General features: G+C 34.3%; 1 protein-coding gene across 1 annotated transcript; it reads right to left on the bottom strand.

The window, feature by feature from the left end:
• Positions 1-922: 922 nt before the first annotated feature.
• On the bottom strand, positions 923-1,758 carry LOC116110860 (peroxidase 56-like). Its single transcript, XM_031397069.1, has 3 exons — positions 1,735-1,758; positions 1,422-1,587; positions 923-1,329 (listed from the first exon to the last, which is right to left on the bottom strand). Exons 1-3 carry the CDS (start codon positions 1,756-1,758, stop codon positions 923-925), a joined length of 597 nt encoding a protein of 198 aa, XP_031252929.1.
• Positions 1,759-15,857: the final 14,099 nt, after the last annotated feature.

Raw genomic sequence — 15,857 nt, forward strand, 5'->3', positions numbered from 1 at the left:
CTTTTCAGGTGGATAAGATCGATCGTATCTTCTCACAAAGTGAAAGATTAGATTAATCTATAGTTACATACATTAATTTATCATTTATTCATTTTTTTTACTTCGATCCAGTTTATGTTGCTTAAAATAAGTAAATGGAGAGTTGACTCAAATAACAAATTAGCATCAACGGAGCAAAATGAGGTGGAAACTTCAATATGATTGGAAAATTACGAAAGACATAATAATTGCGATCTAAACAAGTGATTTGGATAACTAAGATCTCTATAACTTGTTTAGTAATTAGTATGATAGAATCTTCTACAGATTATTAAAAATAAATGAGAAAAAAGAAAGAAACCAAAAAAATATTGTTGGAACATCACCATATATACAAAAGGAGATAGAACCCCTTCTCACTGCTTTAGTTAGGTCTGAGTTCCATCTTTCCTGAATCTTATCAACTGAAGAGCACACCTAATGAATTTTAATCGTTCAAATTACTGCAAATTACATTTCTGTTTAATTATGTACTTAGTAAAATAGCGTCGCCCTCAATCTTTTACATATATATTCGATTTTTTCTCTCCACAATTGTTATAATTAATTACAAGTTTCCCTCGATCCAGCTTAAAAAATGGATACATGCTTGACTTAATGACTTTCACTTACTGATGTTAGTTAATTAGTCATTGTAATTAATTGTCAAACGTCTGAACTGTTATATATTTCATGACATATCTTACAATTATTATCATCGAAAAAGAGTAAATAATTCAGTAAACACTAGCACAACTAACTTATTTTGAAAACGCCTTCATCAAGCGGCTAAAATTCCAGAAACACAACAAATTGATTAATTAATAATTAATGAATTTGAAGCTCAATGTTAAACCAACACAAGCCATACACTTTATTTTCTCTGAACCAGTACAAAATTTGCTTAGTTAACCAGAGCGCAAACTTTCCTAATTTCACCAGCCGTTCCAGTAAGAACGCCAATTCTACCCATGTTCACCATGGAAACTCCAAAGTCAGTAAAGAAAGTAGAACTACTGTTTGAGAGTTGGCTTATAACATAAGCTCTAGTCTCATTGTTGTTAAGAAGAGCTGCATCTGATTGGAAGAGACCTCTTCTTTTGTTAACAAGTGTAAAATAGTCTTCATCAAATGTCCTGAAGCTTCCAGGGTCCATCTCTACTAGAGTATTTTGATCTCCTTGCGGGCATTTGATCTTCAACCGAGCAATGTAGTTGGGATCTAATGAAGGATCAGTATCGCCGTTTCCAGTAAAGTTGTAAAGCCGACTGGTGAAGGCTGAGCAGTGAGAAGTCCCAACGGTATGTCCACCTATATTATTGGAAATTTTGGAGCTTAAATTAATTACTTAATCAAGTTCATGCTATTTAACATAATTTTTACATGAATGTTATGTTAAGTACCCGATAGAACCACTAAATCTTTTACGCTTAGACCCTTTTGCTGAAATCCTGATATCAATTGAGTTATATTCGAGCCTGGTGGCAGAAGGTTTGTCAAGGCCTCTGTAATATTCGACACACTTCCATCTCTTCGTCCAGTTTCGACTTCCCATGAAGGTCCGTCGAGCTGATTAGATGATATACAATTTTTACTTAGTACAGTCTATTAAATAATAAAATTTATAAAAATTTGTTTTACGTAAGATATTAATATGCAGAGAAATATTTACCGCAACCACAACATCCCTAGCAACTAGAGCCAAGATGTCAGCACATGAAACCACCCCAGGACAGGCATTTTCCAACGCAGATTTCACTCTATCAATAACTTGGAATCCTCGAAGGCTTAGATTTGGAGCCGCATCCTTTTCAGCTTGATTGGTTGATGAGTTTAACAACACTGAACCATCACAGCCCTGCAGGAATTACTCATCAAAGTAAGGATTAAACTCGGGCGCTCAAATATTTTAATATACATATATATATAAAAGAATATTCAATTTACGTACTCTAACAAAACAGTCATGGAAATGCATTCTCATCAAAGGGGCACCGAGACTTGGTGCTACCGACATGACTTGAGCGGTAACATTTTTTACAATGGCCTCAGCTTGTGGACATGTCTGTAAGTAAAACCCTACTGTCAATCCCTGCGCGTTGACGACAGAAAGGAGAAAGATGAACTGGAGAAAGAAACCTAAGAAAAGCTTTAAAGAAGTCATGTCTAAAGGAGAAAGTTGATGAATTTTGATCCTGTAATCGCTCATGTTGCACATAACTGCTTAGTTATAGTAGCGTTCGAGGGTGCCGGATGTAAATTATGGATAATATTTGTCACTTCATTTGTTAATTATTTGTTAATTGATATATGATTAGATTAATTTTATAAAATATTTATCAGGATCGAGTATTATGTTATTTGATTACCTTAATTCATATTCTAATTAAACAAAATCAGAAGAGACTGACTTGGTAATGGTGGCATGGTCATCAAGTCGTGAAATTAAACTTGGTGATAAATTCATGTGAAATGAATATTTTACCAAGCACCAAGCTGTCTGATATCTATCTGCCACCCGCAGAAAGGATCCTTGCAGAATAAAAAATATACAATACCAGTAAAGTCGTACATACTGAGAATATGAGTTCTTAGGGGTTAGCTAGACTATAACAGTTGACCTCGCTTATAACATGTATACAGCACGTCTCAATTAATTTTTTTTTTCTTTTTCAACTCCCTTCTTAAACCTAAGCATAAATACTTTAACCCAGATAATCTGCCATTTTATTGCACGATCTTCGGTAATTGCCATTAAATATTTATGTGAAATAAATATTTTACTAGGCACCAAGCTGTCTGATGTCTATTTGCCACCCACAGAAAGGATCAATGCAGAATAAAAAATATATAAGTTGTACATACTGTGAATTTGAGTTCTTTGGGGTTAGCTGAACGATAATAGTTGACCTTGCTTGTAACATGTGTACAGCACTTCTCAGTATATTTTTCTCTTCTTTTTTAAACTCCCTTCTTAAACCTAATCATAAATAATTTAATCCAGATAATATGCCATTCTATTGCATGATCTTGGGTAATTGCCATTAACCATCCCATTTGTCATTCCATGTGATTTAGAAGTTTTTAATTGTTATGGTAATAAATAAGAGTAAACTATTTTTTTCCTACCCAAATAATAGTTTAATGACACTTTTCTATACACTGACTTTTAAAATATCACTTTATTACATAAACGTGTATTCTGTTAATAATTTGAGTTAACTACAGTAATATTCATTGTGAAGAAGAAAATACACTTTACTATTCTTCTCTTCTCTTCTTAGTGTCCACCGTGACTTTTGGCTGTGCCGGCAAACAACCTGATTCTAATGTTGCTCGTCGACCCCAATCCCACCATATCACTCCCCTTTGCCAACACACTTAAACCCTACCCCGCACCCAACTACTCCGCCAATGGCCGGCCACTGCACTTGCTTTGGTCGACGTGTTTTCTAGCTATTTTGATTGAATCCGGCCATGACAACCCTTTCCGACCACACCATTTGACTCACCGATGCCACCTTAACAAAACCCCTACATCTCCCAACCCAATTAACCACCGATGGCCGTCGCCTATCTATTAGGTTTTTGCGCAAACGTTGCATTTTCCCAGCACAATTCACACCGATTGCCTCACCGTAAACTTCCCCAACTACCACCTTGCACATTGTCGGCGTCCCCCCCTTTTAAAACCCCTAACCCCCTTGACCTTGATTTTCCACCAACCGTCGCAAAGAACTAGGGTTTCTAGTTCAAGCCCACCTGGTGGAGTTTGTTTTGGTTGGTTCGGGCATTTTATCGAACAGTTGGCAGGCGAGCTTTAAGGTGCTGCAGGCACGCACATGCCCTCACATGTAGGAGAAGGGCAGGTTGGTTGGGAACTTTTACGAGTAGGTGGTAGGCGCCCAAAAAACGACTAGTGGACGACAAACGGGGGAGTAGGGAAAGCCGATTGGATGGTGGGTTTTGAAGAGGGGGTGGAAGGGGTTCCAATGGTGATTGAAGGGTGAATTTTCAATGTACCAATCGATTGGAAACAATCCTAAAAGATCGGTTTTCGTCCAAAAAAAGTAGACGTTTCCCAATGATTAAAGGGTGAAAATGGGTGTGGTGATGCCGATTATGAACAGGGGGTGAGGGGAAGATGATTCCAACGACCATTTTTTAGATTGCCTCTACTCATTAGCGAGAAATTAAGTTCTAAAGTGAGAGGGGCCGACGATTGGTGGTGTAAACAGGTGGGGTGATGGGGATTTTGTTACTTGACCATCCCACCCGTACTTATAACATATTTTTGACCATCCTATCATTCTTCACAATGAAATTTATTAACGGAATTGCACTTTGAATAATAAAGTAGTATTTTAAAATTATGTGAATGAGAAAGTATCATTAACCATTATTTAGGTGAGAAAAAGTCGTTTACTCTAATAAATAATACCAAATTATAATAAAATTGAAGCGCGAGTCATTAAATTCATCCGTAAAATAGGACAGTGAAGGAGAGAGGAAAAAGGAATTAAACCAATATTAGTATTGATTCTGTTTTTTTTTTTTTTATTTTTTTTTTTTTTTTTAAATTGATTTTTACTTTTGAGGATAAGATCATTTTCAAAAAATAATTATATTATATTACTTACTAGACCAAGAACAATATTGAACGTAATTATTCTAATAATTATTAAGTGTTAACATGGGAAATTGTTAAAAGTTTAATATAATTGAAAGAAGATGAAAACTCGGAAGTTGGTTTGCAAGATGTGATACAAACAAAGCTTTACATAAATAAACTGGATGTCATTATCCGGAATCTGTTTTTCGATCCATAGTTCTATTGTCTTACCGTTCACAAATAATTGAACTTCATTTAAGAGTTAAATTTAGAAAAGGACAACATTCTTTTATAGGACTTATTTCAACTTTGCCGGATCTTCGTGGGCATTAAAATCGACTGCAATTTGATCGATCTGGTGAGTAGATAATTTTAAATGCCTTTTTTTTTTTTATTATTATTAGGAAACCAAGTAGAAGATGACTTACGATCTTATTTTGGATAAAATATTTTCCAAAATAAGATCAATAGTCATCTTCATTGTATTGGAGAAAATTTTCCTATTGTAATTAAGAAAATGACAAAACAAATTAATAAGAGAAAACCACATTGATTCTTTGAAATAATTTAAATATATTTTGTTAAATTTGGCTAAAAATTTTAACTTAAGAGTAAGGGATGGGGGGATCCCCCGTCCCCTAGACGGAGATGTCGGGAAACCCCATCCCGTCCTGTCCCCACCTGTATGCGGGGATTTCCCCCCGCTCATTCCCCATATGATAAATTGTTCCAGAACCTTAATTTTAATTTTTTATTTGTTAATTAGTTAATTAAATATTTATTTATAATTTGTAGAAAATAACATAAATGATAAATTGTCTATTTGTTTCCTTACAATTTGCAATTTGCAAATGCTTAAAACAAATTAAATTAATTGACTAAAATTTTATAATATATATTTTTAAATGGTTACAAAACTTTATTATGTTATTTACTATCTATCAAAAATAAAAATACACACAAGATTGCTAACACGCAAGATCAATTATTTTATTTAATTACTTGTTAATTTGAAGCTTTAAATAATAAAAAATTATTAATATAATTAGAGATGCATCATACACCGAACCTTTGTAATTTGTAATTTTGTAAACCATTGAATAAAAATAAAATAATTAATATAATATTAAATATTATACAGTATTTAGAAATACATTTGATATTTTCATAAAATTAATAAAATTATATTCAATCTTAATATAATTTATTTGGTAAATTAATTAATTGGTTTATAAATCACTATCACCCCTTTAACTAATAAAATTAGTCCGTTTGTGAAAGGGACAAATCTCATTATCCCAACATTGATTAAGTTTAACATCATAATTAATTGATCAATTAATTAATCAAAAAGATAATTGAATCTGTGTAATTTCATATTTTTATTTGTGTAATTTGAAGTCGTTGCGCAATCGTGTATATTCTTATATTTGTTTTTGTAATAATATAATCGAAGTTATTTTTGGGGGCAAGTGGACCATGAATAATAAGTTGGGACATCAATTTATTAGAGAATTATGTGAAATTAACAAAATAATAATAGATCGATTTTATTATTTGAGTCTCCTTAAATTGTTTTTTCTATAAATTTAATGAAAATATTATAAAAATAAATATCTAATTTTTATAAAATTTATAAAATTAAACAATGTTTAAGTGTCCATGTCACATTGTCCATGACTCTCCATGTCACCATGTGGTTGACAAGATGTTTAGGATATTTTAGTATAAATTAAATTAAATATTTGAACTCTTATTAAAAAAATTTATGATTAATCTAATGTAATATTGTCAAAGAAAAACATGCGTGCAAGAATTAATTGTCACTAATAATAAGAGACTTCAATCACATCTTCCAAACTTCTACCAAGTAGCAATTAAAGAAACCAAAATATGTATAACAAACTAATTAACAATAAGAATTAATAAATGTAACAAAATGAATAAAACATTAGTGAATGAATTAAGTTATCACCTATACCTATAAAGGGTGTTTGGTTGGGGGTTATCCCCCATTATTGAGGTAAAGTCATTTTATATTACCTAGATTACCACGTTTGGTTGTTAAGTAATATAAGATTCAAGTAATCTTCCAAAATCAATAATAATTACTATTGATTATATATGAGCGTTTGGGTTGGGGTCGTAAAAGATAACATCGGTAATCTATCTTTGAATCCGGCAATTATCACGTTTGGTGTCAAGTAATCAAAGATTTCGATAATCAACTAATACCAATAGTGATTACTGTAGGTAATGTAGGGAGTAATTCGATTGCCGTCTGAAAGAGTGTTATTTTTTTATTACCAGGGTAATCAACTGTTCATACCAATTTTACCCTTAATTAATAAACATTTTGGACACAAATACCCTTATATGTCTACTAAAAAAAAATTAGTCCAAATGTGCGAAATGACTTCTTTAACCTCATATATTAATTTTTTGGACAAAAATACCCGTACTATTTACATAGATAATACCCAAAATACCCCCAGCCACCCAAGATGACTATCGGCCGCTAGTAGTAGTCATCGAAACGGTGCACAACCGATCGGATCTGGTTGTCTGTGCGTCGATCTAGCCATTTTTGGTCAGATGGCTGTGGATTTGGCCAGAAATGACCAGATCCATGGCTATAAATAGCCATAGGTTTGGCTATTAATAGCCAGAATATTTACGGCCATTTTTGGCCAAATATACAGCCGTTAACGGCCACAGATCTGGTCGTTAATGGCTAGAATGGATCTAGCTTTTCGGCTAGATCCAGATCCACGACCATCTTTATCGGCGTACTGTTGGCCATATCGTTTTGGTGATTGTCGGTGGCGGCTGGTAGTGGTGGTTGGCGGCCGACAGCCGTCTTGGGTGGTTATGTGTATTTTGTTAAATTTTAAACTTTTGTTGTTGGGGTATTTTAGCTAAATTCTCAAATGTTGGGGGATAAAAATAATGTTCTAAATAATGATAATAAAAATAAAAATAATAACAAGGAAGGGCAATTCAGTAAAAATTCCTCCGATAATATTTTATTCCTCTCAAACAAACATATTAATTATTTATACTCACCAATCTAACCAAACATATTAGTATAACATTCTCGCATTAATCTTAAAGGTAATTTATCTCAGTGGTAATTCTATCTTTTCAATAATAAAAAATTTCCCAAAACGAACACTAACTATAGGTGGTAATCTAAATACCTTCTTTTTCTTAGGTATTTTAAGATTACTTGGTAATCTTAAATTTGTTACATTTTGACCCTTAACTATTAAAGTTTTTAGACAATAATGCCTTCATTTTGAAAATAATTTACATGAACTTGCCATTACAATTTTACCTCTAATTAATTAAGTTTTTGGACAGTAATGCTGTAAACCCCACGCTATTATTCTGATGCCCTAAGGTATGAAATTTACCTTTTCAAGTAATTTTCTTTTTTGAATGGAAGGGTAAAATGGTCAATTTACATGTATTTCAAGATGTGGCCATTATAAAGTGTAAAGGATGATGTCATTGAAGAGAAATGAGGGTAGAATGGTTATAAAGTTGATTGATAAGGTTAAATGGCATAAACGGTAACCAAGGGTATAATGGTCTTTTCATACAAAACCATATGATTTAAGTGTCCATAAAAGTGCACCAAGGGTAAATTAGTCATTTACCTAGTAGAATTACTTAATGGTTAAGTGTTTTAAAGAAGTCAAATGGCATTAAATGAGTACTTATCTTTATGTTGTGGTAGAAATGACCAAAACGCCCTTATATGAAAAATTTATGCCAAATGACCTTTATATCTAACTTTTATTGACCAATCACATTAGAGTATCAATGGAATGAATATTTACAAGGTTTAAAGAGAGAGTAGTCGGCCTTGGAGACCCCAAATATATCATCTTCTTCTTCATCTCTCAAATCCACCATAAAAGCCACTAATCCAAGCTTTTATTCTCAAATTTTCTTAGGATTTCAAGTTGATTTTCAAAGGAGATCACCATCCACCCTTAAAGAACTTCAATTTCAGGGTTAAAGGTGAGTTTCAAAACCCTAGTTTTTCTGAATTTTTTAGTTAAAAGAGAAATTCATAAGTGGTTGTGTGTGTAAGGTAGAAAGGTGAAACTTTGGAGCCAAGGAGGAGTACCTTTGTGCTTTGAATACTAAGGTAAGGAAAAAATCTCCCTTATGACTACAATTGATAACACCTAGGGTTTATGAAACTTACATTTATTTATGTTAATATGAGTGTGATGCTATGTTTTGGTTATGGGTTGTTTAAATGGGTGTGTTGATTGGTGTATGTGTGCATATGGAGGATGATTATGCCAATTAAGAGATTTGTAGTTGGACGATGTTTTGGCACTTTTTGGTTCTGTAAAAAGGGAGGTTTTTATGGCCTTTTATACTAAGAATGATATGGCAAATGATATGAATGTGCAAATGAAGGTGACATGGTTAAAATGAATAGAATTCGGATTTGGCTTTTTGAGACTTATACTGTACATGCTTCACTGAATCAGTCATAACTGAAGTTATAGAAGTCCGATTGAGTTGATTCTTGAAGTGTTAAAAATTTGAGAAACAGACCTAAAACTTTTATGTTTTAGCCAAAAATAAATTCGAATTAGAAGATAATGGAAAAATTGCTTGAAAGTAACGAACTGTATGGCATCCACCTTCTTAATGGAAATTCCCATTTGTTTCTAATTCTAGTAAACCCCTGAATAATCTTACTACTGAAATTCCTTGTATTGTATGAGAAATTGAATGAATTAAGTTAAGAAGTTTAGTAGGAGAATATAGTATGATTGAGCATGGAATATGTTAGTCCATATGTTTGCATTCATAATGGTAATGCATATAGCTTATTTAGTTGTCTTATGAAAAATTTATGAAATGTTAAAGAATGAATTCCATGAGTCTCTTGAGGTATAAACCAAGATCAGAGGAATGGAATTCTTATGGAAACCATGAGTCCTTTGAGGTGACGACCAAGAACAAGGTAATGGTTCAAATGAATCCGATCGGATAACAAAGACTAATGAAATCGTCAAGTATATAGACAAAACAAATAAGCATGCCATGTACATGAATATTTCATAAGTCATTTATGTTCTATGTTATATTATGTATGGTTATGTTATGACTTATGTTTATGAGAAAAGTCCAAAATGTATGATATGTTTTATGAACTTGTTATGTCAAAGAATGAAGGTCATGTTTTGTAGGTAGGTAAAGTCCTAAGTAATTTACTTGTATAATGAACCTTAATAGTTTATAAATGGCCATATTCCTTACTGAGCGATTAGCGCTCACCCCACGAAATGTTTTAAAATGTTTTGCAGGTACGGATTAAGGCATGAAGCTGGGAGAGGATTCCAAGGGACGCTATGAGCATGAGGGGATGTTTTAATGATGACTATTGAATGGTTTTGCTAATATTTAGTGTAGTAATTATGTTCATATCTCATAATGTAGTAATTATGTCCATGTTCTATAATGGAGTAAATATGTTGTATTAATAAAGGAAATCAAATTGCTAGTAAATTTTATAAAAGTGTGTATGTTCTAGTAAGTATTACTATGGATTTCATAATTTACTCCAAGAAAGGAAATTATTTTTTTTGATTATACAATGAACTTATTATAGTTAAAAAAAAAAATTAAACACATATATCTATATATATGTTTTAAACTACAAGTTTATTCTTTAAATAGGATTTTAAAATAAACTTCTTTCCTAGGCGTGCGTTTTCTAGGTTCTCAATGGCCAAGGGATACTTAGGAAATACCCGGCTAGGGAGGGGTTTTACAAATGCCCTTATATTTAAAACAAATTATAGGCCACCCAAGACCACCGCCACCTTCTAGCCACCATTGCTAGCCGCTGGTGGCTGCTGCCAACTGACGTCATCAGAAAGGCGCACGACTGGTTTAATCTAGTCAACCATGCGTCGATTTGGTTGGTTTCGGCTAGATCAATGGTGAAAACGGCTAGATGGCTATAGACCTAGCTAAAAATAGCCAGATCCATGCCGTAGGACATTAGAATAGAATGGCCAGATCCATGGTTGTTAACGGCCACAGATCTGGCCATTAATGACCAGAATAGATCTAGCCATTTCCAACCAGATTCATGGCCATCTAGCCATTTCCAACCATTGATATGGCTAGAAATGACCAGATTTGATAGGTTGTGTTCCTTTTCGGTGACATCCAAAGGCATTCGACAATGGCGGCCAACAGTGGCTGGGGATGGGTGGGGGTGATTTTGTCAAAATTTAAACTTTTATGTGGCTAGACTGTTTTAGCAAAATCTCAAATGTAGGGGGTTAAAAGAAATCAATCAAATAATAATAATAAAAATAATATTATATTAATATTTAAAAAGGAGAGCAATATAGTAATCTAATATAATATATCCACCAATTTATTCCAACCCAACTAAACATATTACGATGCAAAAGGACGTGCATGTGCTGCATCAGTTGCTACAAAGTGCAACCTGCATCAACCACTCACCTCACCACCTCACCACTTACGTTGGCAAATTGATTAATTTGATTCTATAACTTGACTCTGTTACAACTGGATTCTGTTACAGTCGTTGTCGAACTAACTCTGCAACTTGACGCTGTTACAACTAGATTCTGTTACAGCCATTGCCGAACTAACTTTGCAACTTGATTCTGCAACTTGACTCTGTTACAACTAGATTCTGTACAGCCATTGCCAAACAAAGCAACTTGATTTTGTTATTCTGCAACTTGATTCAGATTCAGTTATGTCTTAGAATTTGTATAAAAAGGACTGCATGATCAGTGCATTGTAACGTTTTGATCTGTTTCTAATAAACATTTCTTTAGCAAGTTTTCCTTGCTCTGTTTTTCTGTCAAATTTCATTTCTTCTTCTTTGGAAAGTTTTACGACTTTCTTTTCTCGATTCTAGGACTTCTTCATGGTATCAGAGCTATTCAGTTGACATGGATAATTTTGAAGACTTATCCAACTCCAAAAGTAAGATCAAAATGACAGATTTGGAGAAATCAACCTATAGCAATGATTAGCTGAAGAACTTCAGCTTTCCAAGTTCCTTACCTAATGTTGCTGTCAAATTAGGAGAAAAGAACCACAACTACTAGAGATCTCAAGTACTACCAGCTCTTACATCATTTCAGCTTAAAGGTTTTGTCAATGGTGAACGTCTCTGTCCTGAGCTGTTTATCTTGAACAAAGATGACGAAACAGAAGACCTGGTGAGAAAAACTAATTCTGATTATTTTCTATGGAAAAGAATTGATCAATTTCTTATGAGCTGGTTATATTCCTCAATCTCTGAATCAATGTTTGGATATGTTGCAAAATGCTCAAGTTCTTTTGAAATTTGGAAAACTTCAGAGAATCATTTTATTACCGAATCAAAGGCTTGAACAATGCATCTTAGGAACTTATTGCAGAATACAAAGAAAGAATCCTTAAGTATCAATGAATTTGTGCTCAAAATGAAAGGATATGCTGATTCTCTCTCTTCAAGTGGAGTGATCTTAACCACTGAAGAATTGATAGCCTATATTCTAGATGGCTTAGGTTCTGAGTATGATGCAGTATCAGTACACCTATCAGCCAGAGGAGATGATATTACTCTCTAGGAGGCACAATTCTTGCTCCACAAACATGAAATTCGACTAGAGAGATACAATAGTGCACACAACATATACCATGACAACTCAGCCTTAATAGCACAGAAACAGTCCTCGATACATCCTTATCATGTTGTCAATACAGGTCACTTACCATAAATAAATACCATTCAACATTCTGCGTCAATACCAGCACCATACACTTCTTCACCATAATATTATGTACCTTCATTACACTACAATCCATCACCAACTCCAGCTTTAGACTTCAACAACTCAAACAACACCTTTTTACCTCACAATGCCTTAATGGTGCAAGACACAAGAAGAATAAATCCAAATTCTGGACGAGGGAGAGGTAGAAATTTTTTCAAACCAAAAATCTTCTGTCAGGTACGTGGGAAACCTGGTGACACGGCTGTATAATGCTATCATAGGCTTGACTTATCCTATAATGGTCCTCAAAATCAAAACCAGTCTCAACAGTCTCAATATCACCAAACCACCCAACAACAATCCTTTTCACCCAATCAAACTGAATTTTTAGAACAGGCAAATCAAGTGTACTACTTGCAAAAGGATCATGGCTCTACCAATCAATCAAAAGAAGTTCTTACACCACAATCTAATCCATCACAACTACAGCAACATTAGCAACAAATTCCTCAGCATGCAGGTCCAATGTCCTACTTTGCTCAACCTATCTCAATAGCAGATCCTCAATGGTACCTTGATTCCGGAGCCACCAGTCACATCAGCTTAAACACTCAATCTCTGGAGACTGTTACACCTTACAATGGTCCAAAAAAATTGCAGGTTGGAAATGGTCAGTGTCTCACTATCACCTATACTGGTAATCTGCATCTTTTTACATCATCATCTTCACATAAACTACTAGTTAATAATGTGCTAGTTGTACCACAAATTACAAAGAATTTGATTAGCATATCAAAACTCACTCAAGATAATGCAGTTAGTGTTGAGTTTCTTGCTAACTTGTGTATTATAAAGGACAAAGAAACGCAAACAATTCTGCTGGAAGGGAGACTTAGCAATGGATTGTATCAACTATCTTCACCTATTACTCTGTCTCAAAGTTTCCATGAAAGATCATCAGCCCTTGGTTCTGATAAGTTTGCCTCAAGAATAAAGTCGTCCACTGATATAGAAGCTGTCTCCATAGTTGACAATTCAAGACTTCAAAATTTACATTTTTCAAATGTAGCTATTGCTATCAAGAAGCATGACTCAGTTGTATGGCATATGAGACTTGGCCACCCTCACTATAAAACTCTTTAAGCCGTGTTACATAATGCATTAAATAAAAAAATTTCTGTTCCAGAATCTATGTTACACAATTGTTTAGCCTGTACATTTGGTAAGTTGCATCAGCAACCTTTCTCTCCGTCAGCAGCAGTCAGCACAAAGCCCTTGGAGTTGATATTTGCTGACCTATGTCCATCACCAGTAGTTTCAAAGGAAGGATATAGATATTACATTGCCTTTCTTGATGATTTCAACCGCTATTCTTGGATATATCCACTAAAGCAAAAATCAGAAGCCTTTGCCATTTTCAAACAATTTCATGTGTTTGTGGGAAGACAACTTGAAACTCAATTGAAATGTATTCAAACTGATTGGGGGGGGGTGACTTTAGATGTTTTCTACCTTATCTAAATTCTCATGGCATCAAGTTCAGGCATCCATGTCCCCATGTCCACCAACAAAATGGCAAAATTGAAAGGAAACACCAGCACATTACAGAAATTGGTCTGACCTTACTGGCCCAATCCTCACTACCTTTTCAATTCTAGTGGCATGCCTTTCATATAGCAGTTTATCTGATAAACAGGTTACCAACTCCAATCTTTCAGTCCTTATCCCGGATTGAGAAGTTGTTTCACAAGCCTCCTAATTATACCATGTTAAAGGTGTTTAGCTGTAGGTGTTTTCCTTACCTAAGGCCATATAATTCTCATAAATGGATTATCATACAAAATCCTGCATCTTTATTGGTTATAGCTCTTCTCACAAGGGCTACTTATGTCTAAGTGAAACAGGACGAGTCTACATCTCTAGACATGTTGATTTTGATGAAACAAATTTTTCATCCAAGGATGTGCAAAGTGTTATTTCTGCATCTCAACAACAATCAACTGAGTCAGTAAGGTATCCCTTTAACTGGTAGCTTCCATGTGCACTACCAACTAATTTTTTACAAAAATTTGCAGATTCACTCACACTTACCACTAATGGCAATTTACCGAAATCAGCAACAACACCCTCAGATGACAATCTAATTGCATCTTTTTCTTCAACTCAACCTCAAAGTCAGACTCCTGATGAAAGGGTCACTGAAAATGTTCCAATATTGGCAGAACATCGGCCTCTAGGACTCTACCAAGTTATAGATAATAAAATATCCTCATCAACTCCTACAATTCACCTAGAGGTTGAACTTCTTTTACCTCAAAATTCATCAGCCTTGCAGTAGTTAAAAACCAACTAACACCCTATGATAACTAGATCTCAACGCAAAACGAATGCTCTGGTTGCTGAAATTGCCGAGACATCATCTGTAGCACTAGTTCATGAACCTACTAACGTACATGCAGCCTTGAGCTCTCCAGAATGGTTTTTAGCCATGAAACAAGAATATGATGCACTGCAGCATAATAACACCTGGACGTTAGTTCCATATGAAAGTCAAATGACCTTGGTGGATAATAAATGGGTGTTTTGTATTAAGTATAACATGGATGGCAGTGTTTCCAGGTATAAAGCACGGTTGGTGGCTAAGGGGTTTCAGCAAACTCCTGGAATTAACTACTTTGAAACCTTTGCTCCAGTAGTCAAGCCATGTACCATCATAATCATCCTTGCTTTGGCTGTCCAATTCAATTGGAAAATTAAGCAAATTGACATCAACAACTCCTTCTTAAATGGTGATCTTACTGAAGTTGTTTACATGACACAACCAGCTGGATTTATTGACACAAATAAGCTTGCTTATGTATGTAAGTTGAACAAGGCTTTTTATGGCCTTAGCAAGCCCCTCGCGCCTGGTTTGAGAAGCTCAGATGAGTGCTATTAAAAAAGGATTTTCAGAACTCTTCATCAGACAACAGCTTGTTCATTCATCATTCCTCTACAAAGGTTGTTTATTTGCTAGTATATGTGGATGACATTTTAATTACAGGTAATGATTCTATTTATATTCAGCAGCTAGTTGACAAATTACATAACACTTTTGCCTTAAAAGATTTATGAGAGTTGAGTTACTTTCTTGGTTTTGAAGTAGTGAGAACTACTACTGGTATTCACCTAAATCAATCCAAGTATGCTGCTGACCTACTAAAAAAGGTTAGTATGTTTGATGCCAATGCTAGTTCAACACCTCTAGCCGCAAATACTAAGTTGATTAAAGATGATAGTGCCTTATTTGACAACCCAGCTCTGTATAGAAGTGTTATTGGCAGTCTGCAATATTTGACAATGACACAACCAGATTTGGCGTTTGTTGTGAATAGATTAAGTCAGTTCCTACAAAGTCCATCTATGTCCTATTGGGTTGCCTGTAAAAGAGTCCTTCG

The sequence above is a fragment of the Pistacia vera genome, unplaced genomic scaffold, assembly GCF_008641045.1.
Source record: "Pistacia vera cultivar Batoury unplaced genomic scaffold, PisVer_v2 Contig617, whole genome shotgun sequence".
NCBI lineage: Eukaryota > Viridiplantae > Streptophyta > Magnoliopsida > Sapindales > Anacardiaceae > Pistacia > Pistacia vera.